An 18,576-nucleotide genomic window follows, 5' to 3' on the forward strand; every position below is an offset into this window, starting at 1 on the left:
TATTCTTTGCCGGTTTTTCTATTGGAATTTTGGCACTTTTAAAAATTGAAACCATAATTAGTTCTTTATATATTTATCTAGTAGATGATGAACTTTAAGCTTTTACATTGCATACAACTATTCTCCTACTCTCTCTCCATTATTCCATTGATTAGAGACTTTAAAATTTCATAAAGCCATTTTTCTCTTTTCTTTTAATACCTCAAGTTTTAACAGCGCCTTCCTTTCAAAGAGTGGAGAAGTAGTCTATTTTCTTCTGTTGTGTGAGTGTGTGTGTGTGTGTGTGTGTGTGTGTGTGAATCTTCAAAATACTTAATGCTTCATCTATTTAGAGCTTATTCTTGGCACCTGATAGAGTCTAAGATTTGAGACTCTGCACCCTTTCTGCTTGTGTTTGACTCCCCAGCTCTGCCACTTCCCAACTGTGTTACTTTGGGCAAGTTGTTTAACCACTCTGTGCCTCAGTTTCCTCATCTATAAAATAGGGAGGATAATATTACCTATATCAGTTTGTTGTTATAAGGGTTAAATGAATAAATATAAAAACAACAATGCCTTGCTTATGGCAAGCATTCAACCTGTGAGCTGCTGGTATTTTTCATCATGATTGCTACATATGATGGTTGTGAAAGTCGTGGATTATGCACCTGGTAGTGATGATTTTCATTTAGATTGTTGTCAGAGGCAACTAAGAAGCAAGGTCAGAGGGAAGATAAAAGCCATTAGATGTGATCTTGTCATTAGAGAAGCACAAGTCAAAACTACAATGAGACACCATCTCACACCAGTCAGAATCCTTATTATTACAAAGTCAAAAAATAACAGGTGCCAGTGAGGTTGCAAAGAGAAAAACACTTATGCACTGTTGGTGCGAGTGTAAATCAGTTCAACCATTGTGGAAGGTAGTGTAGCAATTCCTCAAAGCCCTAAAAACAGAACTCCCATTTGGCCCAGCAATCCCATTGCCGGATATATACCCAAAGGAATATAAATCGTTCTGTTATGAAGACACATGTACATGTATGTTCACTGCAGCACTATTCACAGTAGCAAGGACATAGAATCAACCTAAATGCCCATCAACAGTAGACTGGATAAAGAAAATGGAGTGCATTACACTGTGGAATACTATGCAGTCATAAAAAAGAATGAGATCCTGTCCCTTGCAGGAACATGGATGGAGCAGGAGGCCATTATCCTTAGCAAACTACGCAGGAACAAAAAACTAAATACCACGTGTTCTCACTTAGTGGGAGCTAAATGACGAGCACACATCGGCACAGACAGGGGAATAACAGACACTACCTGAGGGTGGAAGCTGGAAAGAGGTGGAGGAACAGGAAAAATAGCAAACAGGTACTAGGCTTAGTACTTGGGTGACAAAATAATATGTGCAACAAACCCCCATAACACGTAACAAAATAATCTATATGACGAACCTGTACATATACCCCTAAAGTTAAAATAGAAGTTAAAAACGAAACACAAAAAACGTGATCCTGAGTTCTTTCAAGGGCAACAATCCAGTTTAATTGGTCAAGCCCTAATGGTAAGTCCCCACTGCTGTCTGCTTGTTTCTTGATCTAGCCACATGGTAGGCTCATGACCGAGGGTGCACATTCTCCAGGCAGTGTCATAGTACACATCCTTTATGAAGCATGTCTACAGTCAGGCCCTCTAACTGCGTTTATTTTATTGGATCCGTACAGCCCAATAAGGCAGTTCCTACCTCTAAGTATCAAGAACAGTGTCAGAGGGAGAGGCAGGAAAATATTGCCACAGTGGAGATCTGTGCCCAGAGGAGTCATGAGAAGAGGTTTCTGCACCAGCCTAGGAAAGCTGAGATAGTGTCCTTAGGTGATCCTGTGCAAGGGAGCCATGTTGGGATGTCAGTCATGGGAAGCAGCCCTGGCCACAGAAATATTTTGTCAGATTTCCCGCAGGGCTGTGCCAACCTAGGGCATAGTCTGTAAGTGACGGACATGGCGTTCAACTCGGTTTGACTGGTTTTATGATACAAGGGCGCGTTTTCCAGTAAGTTCTCTTTTGAGAGAGTGAGCGAGAAAGGACAGATCTCCCGGTTGACTGGCTTCGGAGCAGATGGGACACAGCAGCTTCTGAAAGCCTCCTGGTTCTCCTGCAAATAAATTTCTCAGATGCATGTATTTAGGGAAACAATTCATCAATGAAGATGACAAAACCATCTGGCTGTAGAGACTGAAAAAAAATTTTAGAGGTTGTAAACGTTTACATTCTGATGAAGAGTGTGTGTCGAGGTTTTATTTCAAGGAGTTGATGAGTTTGGTTTATGGCTTGTTTTTAGGGATTTTTTAACCTGGCCCTGCTAATTGAGGAAGGTACTATAATCCCACACCATATCTTGGATTTCTTGGAAATTGACTCAACTCTCCATTCTAATAACATCTCTATTCTCCAGGAACTGTATGAAAGGTGAGCTCAGAGCCTCTAAAACTGTGGAATCTGGGGAACCCAAGTAGATGATGTTTGCTTCTTGGTTGAAGTTAGCTTTACCCTTATTTTGTAATGTAAACTGTGATTTAAAAGGAAAAAAGCAAGGCCAGGCATGGTGGCTCACACCTATAATCCCAGCACTTTGGGAGGCCAAGGTGGATGGATCACCTGAGGTCAGGAGTTCAAGACCAGCCTGACCAATATGGTGAAACCACATCTTTACTAAAAATGCAAAGATTTAGCTGGGTGTGGTGGTGGGCACCTGTAATCCCAGCTACTCAGGTGGCTGAGGTAGGAGAATCATTTGAACCTGGGAGGTGGAGGTTGTGGTGAGAGGAGATCTCGCTACTGCACCCCAGCCTGGGCAACAAGAGCAAAACTCCGTTGAAGAAGAAGAAAAAAAGGCAGGGCGCCATGGCTTGTTCCTGTAATCCCAGCACTTTGGAAGGCAAAGGTGGGCAAATCACTTAAGGTTAAGAGTTCGAGACCAGCCTGGCCGACATGGCGGAATCTCAGCTCTACTAAAAGCAGAAAGAAAGTAAAAGAGAGAGAGAAAAGAGGGAGGGAGAGAGGGAGGGAAGGAAAGGGAAGAAAGGGAAGGAGGGAGGGAGGGAGGGAAGGGTGAGCCCAGGATTTGCCTCTATTGGAAAACATTCAGCCAGATCCTGCATTTCTCTTCTCTACTATCTGAAGTTTAAGATATAGAAGGCACTTGACCTGAAGATCAGGGACCAACCAAAACTTTCCATGAGAATGGAAAGAATAACGCATCTCATTAGCCCATGCTTTTCTGTTGTTTGTTTGTTTTGAGACAGGACCTCGCTCTGTCACGCAGGCTAGAGTGCAGTGGTGTGATCTTGGCTTACTGCAACCTCTACTTGTTGGGTTCAACCTGTACTTCTTGGGTTCAAGTGATTCTCATGCCTCAGCCACCTGAGTAGCTGGGATTACAGGCACGCACCATCACACCAGGCTAATTTTTGTGTTTTAGAGACAGGGTTTTACCATGTTGGCCAGGCTGGTCTCAAACTTCTGGCCTCAAGTGATCCACCTGCCTCAGCCTCCCAAAGTACTGGGATTACAGGTGTGAGCCACCATGCCCAGCCTAATTAGCCGATACCTTTTTGAAAGATAAGGAGGCATTCCTACATCTGTACTTTAAACAGAAATGCTGTTCGGGCAGGTCCTGTGCTTCAGCATTCTGGGTAACTTTTATTTATTTTTAAAATGTTGTTGTCACCACAGCAGAACAGACTTGACTCTTAATTAAGGACAAAACTGACCTTCTTCTAAGATTTCTACTGGAATTCTAGAATTTTAGATCAGGCCAAACCGCTCATTTGGCCACTGGCTTTATTTCTTTGTCTCATCTTTGTCAGTTGAGTGTGCACACATTTGTCCAAAAGCAGAAGAATGTAGGTTTGTGGATCTGAAAATGCCAGTCGTGAGCTGTGCCACCAAGGTTGGCGGACATGTCAAGATGCCCTGGGCTTTGTCTGCAGGTGCTGGAGCCACAGTAACGAGGAGTCCTTCAGTCCCTGTTCCTTGGCCTGGCTTTACCTGCACTTGCGGCTTCTCTGGGGCGCGGTCCTGCACTCAGCTCTGGTAGGTTTCATCTCCCTGCCGGCCCCGCCCTTATGGTCCCTGCTCATTGTCAGTCACTAATTCTTGCTTCTGATGTTTGCAGATCTATTTTCTGGGAACCTTTCTCCTGTCCGTATTGATCGCCTGGACTGTGCAGTATTTCCAGTCTGTCTCAGGTAAAGATTTATAAAAAGCCAAAGCAGTATAAAAAAGCAGGGAATTTTTTTTTGTCTACCAGAAAAATCATGTTTTCCCTCCCAGTGCTATTGGTCATGCTATCTCCTATCCCTAGGGTGGTCTTCACGGGGTGGGAGTCCTTCTAGAGGTGTATGAAACTCCTGGCTGGCGGAAGGCCACAAAGTTACTATTGTATTTTTTCAAAATAAGGATTTTTTCTTTCTTTCTTTCTTTTTTGAGATGGAGTCTCATTCTGTCGCCCAGGCTGGAGTGCAGTGGTGCAATCTCAGCTCACTGCAACCTCCGCCTCCCGGATTTAAGTGATTCTCCTGCCTCAGCCTCCTGAGTAGCTGGGACTACAGGTGCACGCCACCACATCCAGCTAATTTTTGGTTTTTTTTGGTAGAGATGGGGTTTCACCATGTTGGCCAGGCTGGTCTCGAATTCCTGACCTCAGATGATCCACCTGCCTCGACCTCCCGAAGTGCCGGGATTAAGGTGTGAGCCACCCAGCCTCAAAATAAGGATTTTCTTTAAAAAGCTTAAGAAACTGAACGAATACAACTTCTCCCATTGAAAATATATCTATTGGAATTCTAGCTCTGTGTGTCTGAAAACACAGCTCCAAAGCCCCTGGCAGCATGAAGTCTTCCTGTTCATCTCAGTCAAACAATCAAATGTGTAAGAGGATAAACACTCGTAATGAATAAGAATCCTCAGCCACACGGACTCAGAGGGAGGGATGGGGCAGGAATTATAAAGTGGGCATTTCGTTTCACATGGTTTCCACTGATCACAGTTATTTTTCCGAGTTAGTATAGAATAGCAGTTAAGTACCAGGGAGTCCTAGTTACTTTTATTTGGGCTTAGAGTCCAGGCTTGGTTACTCATTAGCTTACGACTCATGGCAAGTTACTTAACCTTCCTGATCCCCGAATTTCTCATCAGTACAATGAGCTTATGAGAGTAGCTACTTCTTAGAAATATGAAATGAAAAAATATTAAGTGAAAAAAATGCACATAAGACACTTATGAAAATGACGACTATAGTTAAACCTTAGCTATTATATTTATCTGGCATATAAAACCTTCCCAGTGAATGTTAGCTCTTACATTTATCTCCTCTATTAGACCATAAGCTGAGCCAGAAGAAGACCCCAGTCGTGTCATTTGTGATAACTCATGCCTAGTAGGTACTCACACCCACAAATGTCTCTGGTCTCTCAAGAAACAAGAAAACTGATTTTTCCCCATCTCGGACAGCTACAAAAGAATATAATAACTCGTGAAGGCAAATAGAGACATTTACAAATGGATAGATTAGGACCGGACATGGCAATGGAGCATTTGCTTAGCTGTTATTTGTGTAGCAGATAATGAAAAGTGACGGGTGCACGTCACCTTCTCTTCCACGGTGAGAGGGAAGTCACTGTTGAGAGAAGCTAATGCGGATTCATTTCTCTCTGATTTACCTGAGGAGGTTAACAGGGAACCATCAAAACCTTCCAGGCTTGATGCCCCGTAGCCTGCTGGTTAATAAACTTCACTCATGCAAATTCTGTCCCGTTCCTAAATTTGGGGCCAGGTATCGTCATTTATTTTGCATCTTGTCAGCATTTTCCATTTCAAATTATCTTTGTCATTTTTACTCTGTAGAAATATTGTGATGATTATTACAAATGCAATTCTGTTAGAGGAGCTGAAATTTGTCTTTATGATTTTATGCCAGCTGGTAGCCATGAAAATTCATGGGCGGGTGGAATTGCTCAGATCAGAAGACATCTCTCATCTCTGTCTCCATGCCTCCATTATCAGTCTCTCCACATTCTTGTCTCCGTGTCTCTCCTGTCCTGTGAGGTTTTGCTCTTCCTGTATCCCCACCATTCTTTCATACATTTTCTTCGTGTTTCTCAAACTTTTTCCATTATTTTCTCCAGCACATACCTACTTCCTTCTTGATCAGCCTAAAGAAGGCTTTGTCTGGATAGGATCTTAAAAATTATTTAATTAGCCAGGCACGGTGGCTCATGCTTTTAATCCCAGCACTTTGGGAGGCCAAGGCAGGTGGATCATGAGGTTAGGAGATCGAGACCATCCTGGCCAATATGTCGAAACCCCGTCTCTACTAAAATACAAAAAACTTGCCGGAGGTGGTGTGTGCCTGTAATCCCAGCTACTCAGGAGGCTGAGACAGGAGAATCGCTTGAACTCAGGAGGCAGAGGTTGCAGTGAGCCAAGATCGTGCCACTGCACTCCAGCCTGGCAACAGGTGACAGAGTAAGACTCCGTCTCAAAAAAACAAATAATTTAATTCTATGCTCTTTATTTTACAGATGAGAAAACTGAGGCAGAGAGGCAAAGTAGCTTGCCCAAAAAAGATCAGGAAACCAGGCACACAGTGGCTCACTCCCATAATCCCAATACTCTTGACAGACCCAGGAGGGAGGATCATTTGAGCTCAGGAGTTTGAGACCAGCCTGGGCAGTATAGCGAGACCCACATTTCTAAAACAAAAGAAAATAAAATTACCCCCAGTTTGGTTGCACATGCCTGGAGTCCCAGCTGGTGGGGAAGCTGAGGCAGGAGAATCTTTTGCAACCAGGAGTTCAAGGCTGCAGTGAGCTATGATCATACCATGGCACTCCAGCCTGGGCAACAGAATGAGACCCAGTCTCTAAAAAAGTAGAAGGAAAAAAAAGATTAAGAATGGATGTAGGGCAGCAGAATTTCAAACTTATTTTTCAGAATCACAACACTTTTTTTTTTTTTTGAGACAGAGTCTCACTCTGTCACCCAGACTGGAGTGCAGTGGTGTAATCTTGGTTCACTGCAACCTCCACCCTTCTGGGCTCAAGAGATTCTCTTGCTTCAGCCTCCAGAGTAGCTGGATTATAGGCACGAACCACCACACCCAGCTAAATTTTTGTATTTTTGTCAGGGCAGAGTTTCTCCATGTTGGGCAGGCTGGTCTCGAACTCCTGACCACAGATGATCCACCCACCTCAGCTTCCGGGATTACAGGTATGAGCCACCACACCCGGCCCAGAATCACAATACTTTAAAGCAGTGATTGTCACCTGTCTCAAACCCATTGCCCCTCACATAGGAAATATTTTGTAGCATATTTTTTAGTAACTTGAAATGAAATTCATGATAATTAACCCATCTACACACAATTTAAAAGTCAATATAGGGCCCTAACAGCAATATAAAGGGGAAATAAAAAGAAAGTAATTATAATAAAATAACTTTTAGTTCAATAAGTAAATTCTTGCCCAGTGCTTCTTAATTTTTATGTTCATATGAACCATCCAGCGTTCTTATTAAATGCAGAATCTGGTTCAGGAGGTCTGGCTCAGTGGATTTTGGTTCGGTAGCTAGGCCCTGAGACTTGGCATTTCTAGCAAACTCCTAGATGTGCCCACACTGCTGTTTAGCAAGATCATGGTTTGAGTAGTAAGGGCCTAGAAGTAAAAACAACAAACAAACAAAACAAAAAACTCCACACATTTCCATAATGTGCCCCCACAGTGGTACCTGCCAGCCCTGTTAGAACTGATGTTAACAGCTGAAATATGGGCTGGGCACGGTGGCGCTCACCTGTCATCCCAGCACTTTGAGAGTCTGAGGTGGGTGGATCACCTGAGGTCAAGAGTTCGAGATGAGCCTGGCTAACATGGTGAAAACCCCATCTCTACCAAAAATACAAAAATCCTCTGGGCATCATGGCAAGTGCCTGTAATCCCAGCCACTTGGGAAGTCAAGGCATGAGAATCACTTGAACTCCAGAGATGGAGGCTGCAGTGAGCTGAGAATGTGCCACTGTACTCTGGCCTGGGCCACAGAGCAAGAACCTGTCTCAAAAGAAAGAGAGGAGTTGAAATATGTAGCAAATTATTTTTGCATTTTTAAAAAGTCCTCATCAAAGTGCAAATTTGTCATTTAGTTATTTATTATTTATTTATTTATGTTGAGATGGAGTCTCACTCTGTTGCCCAGGCTGGAGTACAGTGGTGTATGATCTCGGCTCACTGAACCTCCATCTCCTGTATTCAAGTGATTCTCCTGCCTCAGCCTCCTGAGTAGCTGGAATTACAGGCACGTGCTACCACCTCCAGCTAATTTTTGTGTTGTTAGTAGGGATGGGGTTGGCCAGGCTGGTGTCGAACTCCTGACCTCAAGTGATCTGCCCACGTAGGACTCCCAAAGTGCTAGGAGCCACCATGCCTGGCCTGTCAATACTTGTAAGTAAGAAGGTACTCCAGCGGCACAATGGAGCTGATGGGATGATGGAGCAGGGTCATCAAGGAGGTGAGGAGAGACTGCTGAAAAGGGGATACTGCTCAGAGACCAGGTTCCTGCCCCTTGGTGTCTCCCCAGGGAGCTGGTGCACAAGGTCCTGAGACCTGCCCCACAGCTGGGGGAAGACAGGGATGGGTGCCTGTAGCAGCGTGGTGTTGTGAAACAAACTTAAACCCAGCACTCTGGGTGCTGACAGTGTAAAAAAGAGAAAACGGAGTCGAGAGTTAGGAGCCTCCTGTCAGCAACTCTGGGTGAGGATTGTTACAATAAGTTAGGGAGCTTTGTCATTTTTGTGATTTGCACTTTTTTCTAGGCAGCTGATTTTAAAAAGTAATTATTTATAGTCAAGACTTGCAGTTGAGCTGTCCATCCATTTTATGTTCAGCTCCAACTACCTTCGTGTTTCTCCTGAGTTTCTATGCTCTGTGATATATAGTGGACATGTCACGGCATTTGCCACACTAAATGTCCCACATCCAGAGGGCTAGCCATGCAGGATGGTAGTTAAAGCATCGGTGTGGGGGTCGTGCTGCTAAGATGCTGCTCAGGCTACTAGCTATCTATGTGACCGTGGGCAAAGGAAGGAGCCTATCTGTGCCTCACTTCCCTCTTCTGCAAATAGAACTAGTATTACATCCACTGCCTATTGTAGTTGAGAGAACCAAATGAGGTAATACAATGTAAAGTGTTTAAAACTCCACAAATGGGCTGGGCGCAGTGGCTCACACCAGTAATCTTAGCACTTTGGGAGGCCAAGGCGGGTAGATCACCTGAGGTCAGGAGTTTGAGATCAGCCTGGCCAACATGGTGAAACCCCATCTCAACTAAAAATACAAAAATTAGCTGGGCATGGTGGCGCATGCCTGTAATTCCAGCTCCTTGGGAGGCTGAGGCAGGAGAATCACCTGAAGCTGGGAGGTGGAGGCTGAAGTGAGCCAAGATCATGCCGTTGCACTCCAGCTTGGGCAACAAGAGCAAAACTCCATCTCAAAAACAAAACAAAACAAAAACCCACAAATTTTAGCTGGTAGCTCTCAAGGAGTATGTCCTCTGGGGCACTTTACCTGCAATTAAAGCATGCTGACACTAGGTAGCGCCTGCACATAAATAGCTTGATTTACCTCAGTAACAGACATAATGACCAAAGCCTAGAATCCTTTTCTTTGCTGGTAGACTCTTTCTAAAACATTTAACTGTTTTTTTTTGGAGATGGAATCTCTCTCTGTTGCCCAGGCTGGAGTGCTGTGATGTGATCTCAGCTCATTGCAGCCTCCACTCGCAAGTTCAAGCAATTCTCCTGCCTCAGCCTCCTGAGCAGCTGGGATTACAGGTGTGCACCACCATACCTGGCCAATTTTTGTATTTTTAGTTGAGATGAGGTTTTACCATGTTGGCTGGGCTGGTCTTAAACTCCTGATCTCAAGTGATCTGCCCAACTTAGCCTCCCAAAGTACTGGGATTACAGGCATGAGCCACCACACCCAACCTATTCAACTATTTTTTAGAGCATTTCAACAAAGGCATTGATTAATCTACCAAAAGTACCCAAGACAGTGCAACTGGTACTTTTGAAATATTAGTCAATGTCTTGATCTTCATCATATATATTTAAATATATATAAAGAATATATATATTTGTATATAAATAATATACTTATATATAAAGAATATATATAAAAAGAATATATACTTATGTAGACAGTATATATATTCATACATAAAGAATATATTCATATATAAAGAATATATACCTATATATGTAAAAACATATATTTATATTTATATATAAAGAATATATATATATATATTCTTTCCTTCAAGGGAACTTGCGTTTGACTCCTGGCTTACATTCCACCAGGTTGCTCAGTCTTTCTTGCAGCTTATGTCTCTCATGGTAATAGAAAGGTCCCTGGGTTTGGGTGGCCCTGCAGGCACTCAGAGAGTCACTGGTCTGATAGAACACACATCATCCTGGGCCAGCCATGTCCCCCCAGCCACTGACTTTGCAGCTTCTGGGTCTCCTGGGCGCTGCATCATCTTTGCCAAAGTCGAGCCTCTCTCAAGTCGTCATTTCTGATTGCTGATGGGGGCAAGTAGAGGCCCTGCTGTGGGTACAACCCAAGGACTCCAAAAAGCTCCTTTCCTCACCTGTTGCATCTCAAAGCCCTCTCCTTGTCCCCTCTCAGGGAGAGTACACCAAGCATAATTGCCTTAATGGATCAGACTTTTGAAAAACAAAAAATCCCAAGGTAAAGTACGTCTGGAGCCATCTCCACTTCTGCCCCACCACAAACTTCCTAGGACCAAAAAATCATGGAGCCTGGCCAGCTGCCTGAAGGAAGCTAAAGGGAAGAACAGAAGGAGACAATAGAAGTCGCCATTTCAAAGAAAGAGCCCTGCCTGCCTAATACCATGTCAACCTACGTCTCAGTAGAATACACCCTATAGAGCAAGATTTGTAGAACTGCTAGCTCCTCGGTACAACTAGGTAACCTTTTAAACCAACATCAGTACATTTATAATTTAAGACGACTCATCCCTTCCGGCTAAGTGGTTAGCCTAATGTGCTTTTTAAAAGAGTAAGGTGATATGTACAAGAGTAATTAAACCTTTTCCTACTGTTGCCTGTCATCTACATTTCCAGCTAATGAGGTTTCTACTAAAATTATAGTAAAATGTCATGAAGTAGTGCTCATGAAGGGAGCAGTAGCCTTATAGTCAGAGAGATTTCATGGGGACGTTGTCCTCCCGTCCTATCTCATTAGCTTGACGTCTTACCAGGACCTCCACTCCTTAAAAGTGTTTCAGTGGCATGAATCTTACACCTGCACTGGGCGCTGCTAGGCTCAGAGGCCCAGACAGAGTAGGCAAGATCTTACTCATAGCACACAATTTCTAAGGCTTTCCCTTTACACCTCATTTTTGCAAACATTCTCTCATTTCAGGATGAATCCTATATAGTCCCACGTATTCTTCTTTCTTTTTGCTTCCATCTGGTCAGTTGGCAAGCAGATGTTACTCCTAACAACAGCAGAGATCAGCAAACCTTCTCTGTAAAGGACCAGATAATAAACATTTTGGGCCCTCGGGCTGTCTTGGTCACAACTACTCCACTCTGCTGTCTTAGCTGAAAAGCAGCCATTGTGGGTTTCTTTTCTTTCTTTCTTTCTTTCTTTCTTTCTTTCTTTCTTTCTTTCTTTCTTTCTTTCTTTCTTTTTCTTTCTTTCTTTCTCTTTCTTTCTTTCTTCTTTCTTTCTTTCTTTCTTTCTTTCTTTTTTTTTTTGAGACAGAGTCTCGCTCTGTCAACCAGGCTGGAGTGTGGTGGCGTGATCTCAGCTCACTGAAACTTCCAGCCTCCCAGGTTCAAGCAATTCTCATGTTTCAGCCTCCCGAGTAGCTGGGATTACAGGCGTGTGCCATCACGCCCAGCTAATTTTTATATTCTTACAAAATTTTGTATTCAACAGGGTTTTCACCATGTTGGCCAAGATGGTTTTGAACTCCTGACCTCAGGTGATTCACCCGCCTGGGCATCCCAAAGTGCTAGGGTTAGAGGCATGAGCCATGCCACTCAGCCTGTGGCTGGATTTCTACTAAACCTTTACTATGGCCGCAAAATTTGAATTTCATATATTTTTCACAGGTCAAAAAATATTACTCTTCTGTTCAACTGTGTGAAAATGTAAAAACTGTTTTTAGACCATGAGCCATACAAAAACAATCGGTGGCTACATTTGGCCCATGGGCCAAAGTTTGGGCCAGTTCTTGATCATTCTCACTAATGGACAGAAAATGGTCCCCCAGGCAGCAAATAATTCACAAATCACTTCTAATCTGTAATTTTTTAAACAGCATGCTTATTATCCTGGTTACCTTGATTCTTTCTAGTCCAGTAATAAAATTAGCGCACATTCCAGGGGAGCAGAGACAAAGAGGCCGCTTTAAAGCTAGGCCAGGCTGTGGGGGGCTTGTGCAGTGATTGCAAACCCCCAGCGGAAGAGGGGGGTCCTCCCACAGATAATGACTCACTTCCTGTATGAACAGCAAGCATTTTAATAAGTTCTTACCAAAAATGTAAATGGTAGCAATGCTAATTATGCATTCTTTCTTCATTTACACATTGGCACTTTTTTTTTAAATCAGAAAACTGATTGCTAATTTATCTTGTTGCCATGGTGATTTAAACATTTCCCTGAGCTGGAAAATACATGCCTTTGTACTTCATAAACTTCCTCAGAGATCATCAGGAAGGTAAATCTTAGGATCAGAGTGGGTTTCAACGTCATCTACTCCAAGACTCTCAATTCACAAGTGAGGAAACCGAGGCCCGGGAGATTTAAACATTTACCACCAAGATGTCTGCCGTTCTGTATCTATCCCAAGGTCACTTGTTAGCAGTAGATAAATGAGACTTGCCGAAACCAGTTCTCCCGACTGTAGCAAAATGGTCTTTGTGCCTCATCACTGGGGCTTTGATCACTAGATCACCTGCCAGAGTAATGACTTTATTTATTTATGTATTTATTTATGTATTCATTTATTTTGAGATGGAGTTCCACTCTTGCTGCCCAGGAGAGAGTGCAATGGCACATTCTTGGCTCACTGCAACCTCCTCCTCTTGGGTTCAAGCTATTCTCCAGCCTCAGCCTCCTCAGTAGCTGAGCTGACAGGCACCCACCACCACGCCTGGCTAATTTTTTTGTATTTTTATTAGAGAGAGGGTTTCACCATGTTGGCCAGGCTGGTCTCAAACTCTTGATCTCAGGTGATCTGGCTGCCTCAACCTCCCAAAGTGCGGGGATTACAGGCGTGGGCTGCCACGCCTGCGCACCTGGCTGAGTAATGACTTTAGTGACCTTAGAAAGGGCACATCATTCTACAGCATCCTGCCCCTTCCCACCACTTTCCTATTCTTTCAGAACAGTCTTGGAATCCACGACCTCTTCTGTAGGTACTGGAAGGGGCCCGGAGGAGAATTCCTGCATATATCCAGAAAAGCCCGAAGTTTGGGGACCCATTCTTGAACTTCCTAGAATGTCCCCTTGGGGAAGACCATTGGCACTTGGAGGTGAAAGACTTGAAGGGTTTTTATCTAGATATCAGATTGTCAGCATGTGGTGGCATCTTGCTAAACTTAGATAATGGGTCAAAGTTGCCTGGGTGGTTAGTTTCAGGGTCATTAGACTAGATGCATCTCTCCTGGCTTGCCAGAGTCGAGGTGTGGTTGTGCGTCCTGAATGCACTGTTTTGAGTATTCAGTACCTGTTGTGCATGTGTCTCTGCAGCGAGCAATCCCCCTCCAAGACCATCCCGGGCCTCCCCAGACACTGCCACGTCCACTGCAAGTCCAGCTGTAACCCCGGCTGCAGATGCCTCTGACCAGGACCAGGCCACAGTCGCTAATAACCTGGAGCCACGTGGGTGAACTGTGCACTCCAGTTCTCTCCAGATGAGAGAAAAGCCTTTCAACAGCTGGTATTGGGAAGCTGGGGCCAGGGCATGATCCTGATGAACACCTTAAATGTCTTGTCAACTGGATGCAAATCTTGCACTTGGTGTCATTCTTTTTTTAAGTCAAATTACAAGGAAGTACCCAGATCAGGCAGTGGTAATACCAAAGGTCATCAAACACATACAGGGAACATCTTGATCAAAGGGCATGTGTGGAGGTTTACTGGGTCATCACAGACTTTTGTTCCTAGTGATTGAATGTATTAGGAGTCATGGCTGATCTGGATTCTTAGACACTAAGAGGTGTCTTAAGAAACACAGTAGATGGTTCATTCCTTTATCAAAGAACAGAAAATTAGGACTTCTCTACGGGGTAGATAAGATTTTGGTACCTGTGTTTGCCACAGCCCTGTTCCTCAAAGCCGAATTGATAGATTCTCTTTGACTTCCAAGGCCCAGCAGTTATAAGGCACCTTGAAATAATTTGTTTATGCCTGGAAACGCAGGGAGGGTAATGGCTTTGTAAATTGGTTTACATTTTTCTCCTTGAATTTTTCTAGGGTCGTTGCGCTTCCAAATCATTTAATGACATTGTCGGATATCTTTTACATTTCAATTGCAATCTATGAAATTACATTTAGAAGATTCTTAGTATTTAAGTGTAGTCTTCTCCATGAATTACCCATTAGAATAGACTGGCAGCAACGGAATATGCAGAAAGTAAGCCTTTAGCTTATAGTTTCATTCCTACCCCTTATGCCTGCCTGAGTCTGCACAGGGTGTGTGTGTGTGTGTGTGTGTGTGTGTGTGTTAGGGAGAGGAAGAGGAAGAGCAGAATGCCTGTATACTACATGCTGCTAAGGTAGTAAATAAATCAGTAATGCAATATTGTGGGTCCAAACTACTCTTTGCACTACTTTATTTACAGTAGTAAATAAAATTATTTTTATACAATTGACTACCAGAAAGTGTTTTGTTTTTCTTTTTTATAATTAGTCTTACCATACAAAGTCTACAGGTCCATGCATTCTTCTTGAGGAGGCGAAAAAGAAAAGTCCTCCTGATGAGAGGGCTTATTTTTCATAACCCATTAACATTTGCAGATAGAAAGGTGGCAGGAGGCTTCTCTCCAGGAATCCTGCGGTCAGGGCTGGGCCTGGAACGTTTGCAGGGTATCAGACATTGTTTCAGGGCTTCATGCTGCTCTGAGGCTGGGCTTCATGTTAATTTCAGGCTAAGTTTGCAGTTCATCCTCCTCCTCCTATGAGTGCTGCTCTTGTTTTAGCAAATGTCCCCTGATTTGCACAAAAGCCAGACGTTGGGGGCTGACAGTCCTGAATTCAAATTCTGGTCCTGTAACTGACAAGCTCAGTAACGTTCGGTGAGTGATTAACCTTCTCTGAGTCTCAGATTCCTGTGCTATAAAATGGGGTGATAAAAACCACCTTTTGGGCTTTTCATGAGGCTTAATTGAGATACTGCATGTAAAGCCTACAAGATAGGGTCTTGTATTAGGCCGTTCTTGCATTGCTATAACGAAATACTGGAGACAGGGTAGTTTATAAAGAAAAGAGGTTTAGTTGGCTCAGAGTCCTGCAGACCTTACAGGAAACATAGTGCTGACAGCCATTTGACCTCCAGGGAGGCCTCAGGAAGCTTCATGACAGAAGGGGAAGCGGGAGCAGGCCTGTCTCACATGGCCAGAGCAGGAGCAAGAGAGAGCCGGGCAGGTGCCACAGACGGTTATTGATTTTATTTTTGTTTCTCTCTCTCTCTCTCTCTCTCTAGGAAAAAAAAAAATATATATATATATATATAGAGAGAGAGAGAGAGAGAGAGATGTGTGTGCGTGTGATATATATATGTCATATATATGTCATATAAGAAATATATAATATATAAAGACATTTTTAATATGAAATATATATCGCACACACACACACACATATATATATAGAGAGAGAAATATGTGTGTGCGTGTGATATATATGTCATATATGACATATATATCGCACACGCACACACATATATATATATATATAGAGAGAGAGAGAGTCTTGCTCTGTCTCTCAGGCTGGAATGCAGTGGCACAATCTCAGCTCACTGCAACCTCCACCTCCTAGGTTCTGGTGCCTCAGCCTCCAAGTAGCTGGGACTGCAAGCATGTGCCACCATGCCCAGTGATTTTTTTGTATTTTTAGTAGAAACAGGGTTTTGTCATGTTTCCCAGGCTGGTCTCGAACTCCTGAGCTCAGGCAATCCAATTGGCTCAGCCTCCGTAAGTGTTGGGATTACAGGCATGAGCCACTGCACCCAGCCTATTACATATATGTGTGTATATACATATATATTTGTTTTAAATTTTTTGCCACATAATTTTAAATAATCTGCTGTCACAAGAACTCACCGTCATGAGGGCAGCATCAAGGGGATGGTGCTAAACGGTTCGTGAGAAATCCATCCCCATTATCCAATCATCTCAACACTGAGATTTGAGCAGAGCAAATATCCAAACTATATCAGGTCCTAAATATGGTTGGTTATTATTTTTATAACATAAGAAAGAGCAATCTTCACTGGGCACAGTGGCTCACACCTATAATACCAGCACCCTAGGAGACCGAGACAGGCAGATAATCTGAGGGTGGGAATTTGAGACCAGCCTGGCCAACATGGTAAAACCCCATCTCTACTAAAAATATAAAAATTTAGCCAGGTGTTGTGGCGGGCACCTGTAATCCCAGCTACTCCGGAGGCTGAGGCAGGAAAATCGCTTGAAGCCTGGAGGCGGAGGTTGTGGTAAGCCGAGATCATGCCACTGCCCTCCAGCCTCAGCAGCAACAGAGGGGTCTCTGCTTCAATAAAAAAGAAAAAAAGAAGGAAAGAAAGAAGAAAGAAAGAAGGAAAGAAAGAGAAAGAAAGACAGAAAGAAAGAAAGAAAGAAAGAAAGAAAGAAAGAAAGAAAGGAAAGAAAGAGAAAGAAAAGAAAGAAAGAAAAAGAAAGAAAGAAAGAAAGAAAGAAAGAAAGAAAGAAAGAAAGAAAGAAAGAAAGAAAGAAAGAAAGAAAAAGAAAGAAAGAAAGAAAGAGAAAAGAAAGAAAAGAAAGAGAAAGAGCAGGCTGAGGGGCTAGAGAGTGACTGCTCTGCTGAGATCCTCTCTTTATGGCAAACACACCCATTTCCAATCTGCTGAGAACATGAGCTGCTGACTGCTCACAGTTACGCGCCACACTGGGAATCACCTCAGCTGTAGGGATCTGGCCAAGGTCAAATCCTTGCAAGAGCAGCCTATGGCCAGTGGTTCCTTGATGTAGGCAGTTTCTCAATCTCAGCACTATCGACATTTGAGCTGGACAGTTCTTCACTGCGGGGCAGGGTTGTCTTGTGCACTACAGAATGTTAAACAGCACCCCTGGCCTTGAATGAATGAATGCTTGTAGAGGGCGCTCGCCATCCCTGCCTCCCAGTGTGACAGCCAAAAATGCCTCCAGACATTGCCAGACACCTCCTTGGGAGCAAATTCACAATCTCTTCCCCTGGAGAATGACTGATGCAGGAAAACAAAGGTCCTTGCCTCTGTTTGGAACAGTGCTGAAAGCCAGGGCATCCCAGCTCCAAAACTCCATCTTGGTTGCAACCTCACTGCAATGCAACTTCCCACTCTGCCCAGTTCCCAATTCTGCCTTCCTCATGTTCCTTTATTTATTTATTTTTTTTTTTTGAGAATGAGTCTTGCTCTGTCACCCAAGCTGGAGGACAGTAGCATGATCTTGATCCTGGCTCACTGCAACCTCTGCCTCCTGGGCTCAAGAGATTTTCCTGCCCCAGCCTCCCCAGTAGCTGGGATTACAGGCATGTGCCACTATGCCCAGTTAATTTTTGTGTTTTTTGTAGAGGTGGGATTTTTGCCATGTTGACTAAGCTGGTCTTGAACTCCAGACCTCAAGTGATCTACCAGCCCCAGCCTCCCAAAGTGCTGGATTACAGGCATGAGCCATTGTGCCCGGCATTTCCTCATGTTCTTATAGGATTTTCCAACACTGATCCCAAGAAATCTTCACATCCAACTCTGTGCCTCAATTTCTATATAAAAAAAAACCTAATGTATTACTTTGCTGGGGCTGCTATAACCAAGTACCACATACTGGGTAGCTTAAACAACAGAAATTTATGTTCTCACAGTTTGTCCAAGATCAAGGCATCAGCAGGATTGAATCCTCTAAATCCTCTCTCCTTGCTTGTAGATGACTGTCATCTTTCGGTGTCTTCACGTGGTCTCTCCTCTGTGTGTGTCTGTGTCCCAATCTCTTCTCATAAGGACAGCAGCCATACTGGATTAAGACCCACACATATAAGCCCGGCACAGTGGCTAATGCCTATAATCCCAGCACTCTGGGAGGCCAACACGGGTGGATCACTTGAGGTCAGGAGTTCGAGACCAGCCTGGCCAACGTGGTGAAACCCCATCTCTACTAAAAATACAAAAATTAGCCAGGCATGGTAGCGTGCGCCAGTAATCGCAGCTACTCAGGAGGCTGAGGCATAAGAATCGCTTGAACCTGGGAGGTGGAGGTTGCAGTGAGCTGAGATC

At 43.7% G+C, this 18,576-nt stretch overlaps 1 protein-coding gene across 5 annotated transcripts in view; it reads left to right on the top strand.

Moving 5' to 3' along the window:
• SEL1L3 (SEL1L family member 3) overlaps nucleotides 1-14,954 on the top strand; it is a 119,951-nt gene extending 104,997 nt beyond the window's left edge. The window contains exons 21-25 of one of the 5 annotated variants that reach the window (XR_008480270.2): nucleotides 2,324-2,451; nucleotides 3,975-4,077; nucleotides 4,160-4,232; nucleotides 13,455-13,603; nucleotides 13,821-14,954. Coding sequence is in view for 4 of the 5 variants with exons in the window: in XM_035293933.3 (XP_035149824.3) it covers nucleotides 2,324-2,451; nucleotides 3,975-4,077; nucleotides 4,160-4,232; nucleotides 7,177-7,254; nucleotides 13,821-13,960 (522 nt within the window). In the remaining variant the exon portion in view is untranslated. Of the gene's footprint in view, nucleotides 1-2,323; nucleotides 2,452-3,974; nucleotides 4,078-4,159; nucleotides 4,233-5,364; nucleotides 5,562-7,171; nucleotides 7,255-13,454; nucleotides 13,604-13,820 lie in introns of those variants that run through there. The other 4 variants (XM_035293937.3, XM_035293933.3, XM_035293934.3 and 1 more) reach the window with 4 other exon arrangements.
• The last annotated feature ends 3,622 nt before the right edge of the window (nucleotides 14,955-18,576 follow it).

Source organism: Callithrix jacchus, chromosome 3 (genome assembly GCF_049354715.1).
Source record: "Callithrix jacchus isolate 240 chromosome 3, calJac240_pri, whole genome shotgun sequence".
Taxonomy (NCBI): domain Eukaryota; kingdom Metazoa; phylum Chordata; class Mammalia; order Primates; family Cebidae; genus Callithrix; species Callithrix jacchus.